The sequence below is a fragment of the Microtus ochrogaster genome, unplaced genomic scaffold, assembly GCF_000317375.1.
Source record: "Microtus ochrogaster isolate Prairie Vole_2 unplaced genomic scaffold, MicOch1.0 UNK12, whole genome shotgun sequence".
Lineage (NCBI taxonomy): Eukaryota > Metazoa > Chordata > Mammalia > Rodentia > Cricetidae > Microtus > Microtus ochrogaster.
In genome coordinates this window covers 6,133,916-6,136,659 of record NW_004949110.1, presented here as the reverse complement: position 1 = coordinate 6,136,659, position 2,744 = coordinate 6,133,916, and the positions used below count along the sequence as shown (strand labels likewise).

The 2,744-nt window shown below is 41.5% G+C and overlaps 1 protein-coding gene across 1 annotated transcript in view; it reads right to left on the bottom strand.

The window, feature by feature from the left end:
* Gk5 (glycerol kinase 5) overlaps positions 1-2,744 on the bottom strand; it is a 67,693-nt gene that overhangs the window by 3,574 nt on the left and 61,375 nt on the right. Inside the window, exons 14-15 of the mRNA XM_005366666.2 lie at positions 1,577-1,636; positions 597-730 (exon numbers count right to left, since the gene is read on the bottom strand). Coding sequence (XP_005366723.1) covers positions 597-730; positions 1,577-1,636 — 194 coding nt within the window. The remainder of the gene's footprint in view (positions 1-596; positions 731-1,576; positions 1,637-2,744) is intronic.

The following is a 2,744-nucleotide window of genomic DNA, read 5'->3' as shown; positions in this document are numbered from 1 at the left end:
TCTGCCTCCCAAGTGCTGGGATTAAAGGCAAGCGCCACCACCACCTGGCCTGATCTCTTTTCAAGAATGCCACAACTTCTGGGTCTCAAAATTTACCCCAGGCATTGTCTAGTACCTCTTCCCTGCTTCCGCCGAGGATCCCGTTGGGTTGGGTTAGCTAGATTTCCTCGTACCCCTAACATTTCCTATTAGATAGTTCTCATCTCTTGGTCCTCACCCTGCTCTCTGGCTACAAGTTCTAGCTCTTCCTTGTAGTGTCCACCACAAAGGGTAACTGTGGTGGTTCCTTACCTCAAGAGACTCCCTGAGCAATACCTGTCTTATGTCTCTTTTCTTTAATATTGTACCCTGAGAAAGTCCATCGCAAGGCCATCCCTTGCTGGAGACCAAAGCAGCTGACCACACCCCTGACTTCACATTCTTCTAGGGAGTAAAGTTAGGGCAGTCGGGGTGACACGCCCACAGAAGGTCAGAGGACGGCTGGAGAGCCGGAAGTCTGACAGACACAAGCTTGCTGGAATTTTGTGACAGGAGATGAGCCGCGCTAGTGCAGAAACAGCTTACAATCAAGTGCTCATGATAAAGTCCTCACGTACCAACAGCCAGGCCAGCCAGGGTGGCCGCGCCCAAGCAGGACATGTTGAAGTGGGTGGGTCTGTCTATCCTCGCGTTAAACAAGTCTGAAGTCATCTGCATGACGAATGCGTTGTTACAGACGCCTCCATCCGCCCTGTGGGAAGCAAGAACCTCGGGGTGAGTTACTGTGAAAAACGTTAACTATTTTTATGTGGTTACTGGTGTTTTTGAAGTTAACTTTTGGGGAGGGGAGAATGCTGGCTTTACAGGTACTAAGAAAGCAGGTACCACTGAGCCGCATCCCAAACCTATGCTTTTATTTTTTAGTGGGAGAAGTTTTATTTATTTGTTTTTGGTTTTTCAAGACAAGGTTTCTCTATGCAGCCCTGGCTGCCCTGGAACTCACTCTGTAGATCAGGCTGGCCTCGAACTCACTGAGATCGGCCTGCCTCTGCCTCCTGACAGCTGGAATTAAAGGTGTGCGCCACCACTGTCCAGTAAATACTGTTCCTTATTCAGGTCTTGGGTCTAATTTTTTTGGCACTAGTTCAAAATTATGACAAGTAAAATAAACTAAGTCAACAGAAGAATTCACTGGGATCTTAAAGAGGGTAAAACAATTTGATGCTTCCACACCAAAAGGATAGCTACAACACAATAATGAATGTTAATCATTTCTATATAATATACATGATTGACAGTCAGTATCCCTAAAATTTCAAAGTGTTATAGTCTCAATAATTCAAAACTAGCATTTTTCTCTCCAAATTGCTATGACCAACAATTTTATTGTTAAAGAACCAGGCATAAGCTTTAGAAGTCAAGAAAAAAATGAAAACAAGTAATAGCTACTGCTTTTAAAAAAAAAAAAAATTCTAGTTTGCTTGTTTTGTGTTGCTAGGGCTCAAACCCAGGGGAACGCTTAATCACCTAGCAACTCATCAGGTTGGTTGTGTCGCTCCTAACTGGCCCCGGGCCTGTGTAAACAAAGCTTACATACCGGATATTCGTGACCGGGATCTGGATTTCCCTCTGCAGCATATCATATAACTGTTTGTTCCTAGTCAAAGACAAGGTAACTACTGAGAGCATATTCATGTCAAAATTCATATTTCACTCTGATGTTTCAAACAAATAAGAACTATGGCTTCATTGACTTGACTTGATAAAAGATGCAAAAGAAACTACTAAAATCCTGGCAACCAGACACAGACAAACCTATGCTGGACAATGCAAGCTCAGGGCCTCATGTGCTCCATCTTCTTGTGCAACAGTATGATTTTAATTTTACAACTAGGTTTAGTTTATTGCCAATCTATAAAGAAGCATTTCAAGCAATTATCTATTTAATCGATAGTCTTTACTATGATATACCCAAACAACATGTAAAAGTGCCAAATATATCATTTTGTATTGATAAAAAGTTACTTTAAATGAAAGAAATACTCCTCTCTCTCTCTCTCTCTCTCTCTCTCTCTCTCTCTCTCTCTCTCTCTCTCCAATACAAAGTTTCTCTGTGTAACAGCTCTAGCTGTCCTGGAACATGCTGTGATCCACCTGCCTCTGCTTCCTGAGTGCTGGGATTAAAGGTGTGTGCCACCCCTGCCCAACCTCAATTATTCTCTTTAAGTGTACAAGAATTAATGCCCTCATACACATGCCCAGATATTTATCTCCTATGCAACTCTAAGGCATTTCAAGTTGATAACCGGTATTAACCATACACTACACTTGTCCAATAATCAAAAGACCAGGGGAAAACATAGGTAAAGAATAATTCCTATTATTCAGTCTTTGGGTATAACAAATTGCTGTTGGTTTGAATTCTCCCTTGTAAGAATAATAGAGATAAAATTCAGACCCTCATATACAGAAAGTATAAGCTCTATTACTGAGTTATATTCACAGCCTGGGCTATCTTTAAAAAACATTCCATTTTTAGGTGGTCCTGGTACTATTAAATACAGCCACAAGAACAAATAATATCATATATACTATACACTGAATTGAGGGGCTGGAGAGATGGTTCAGCAGTTAAGAGCACTAACTGGTTTTTTTGTTTTTTTTTTTGTTTTTTTTTTTTTTTGGTTTTTTGAGACAAGGTTTCTCTGTGGCTTTGGAGCCTGTCCTGGAACTAGCTCTGTAGACCAGGCTGGTCTCGAACTCAC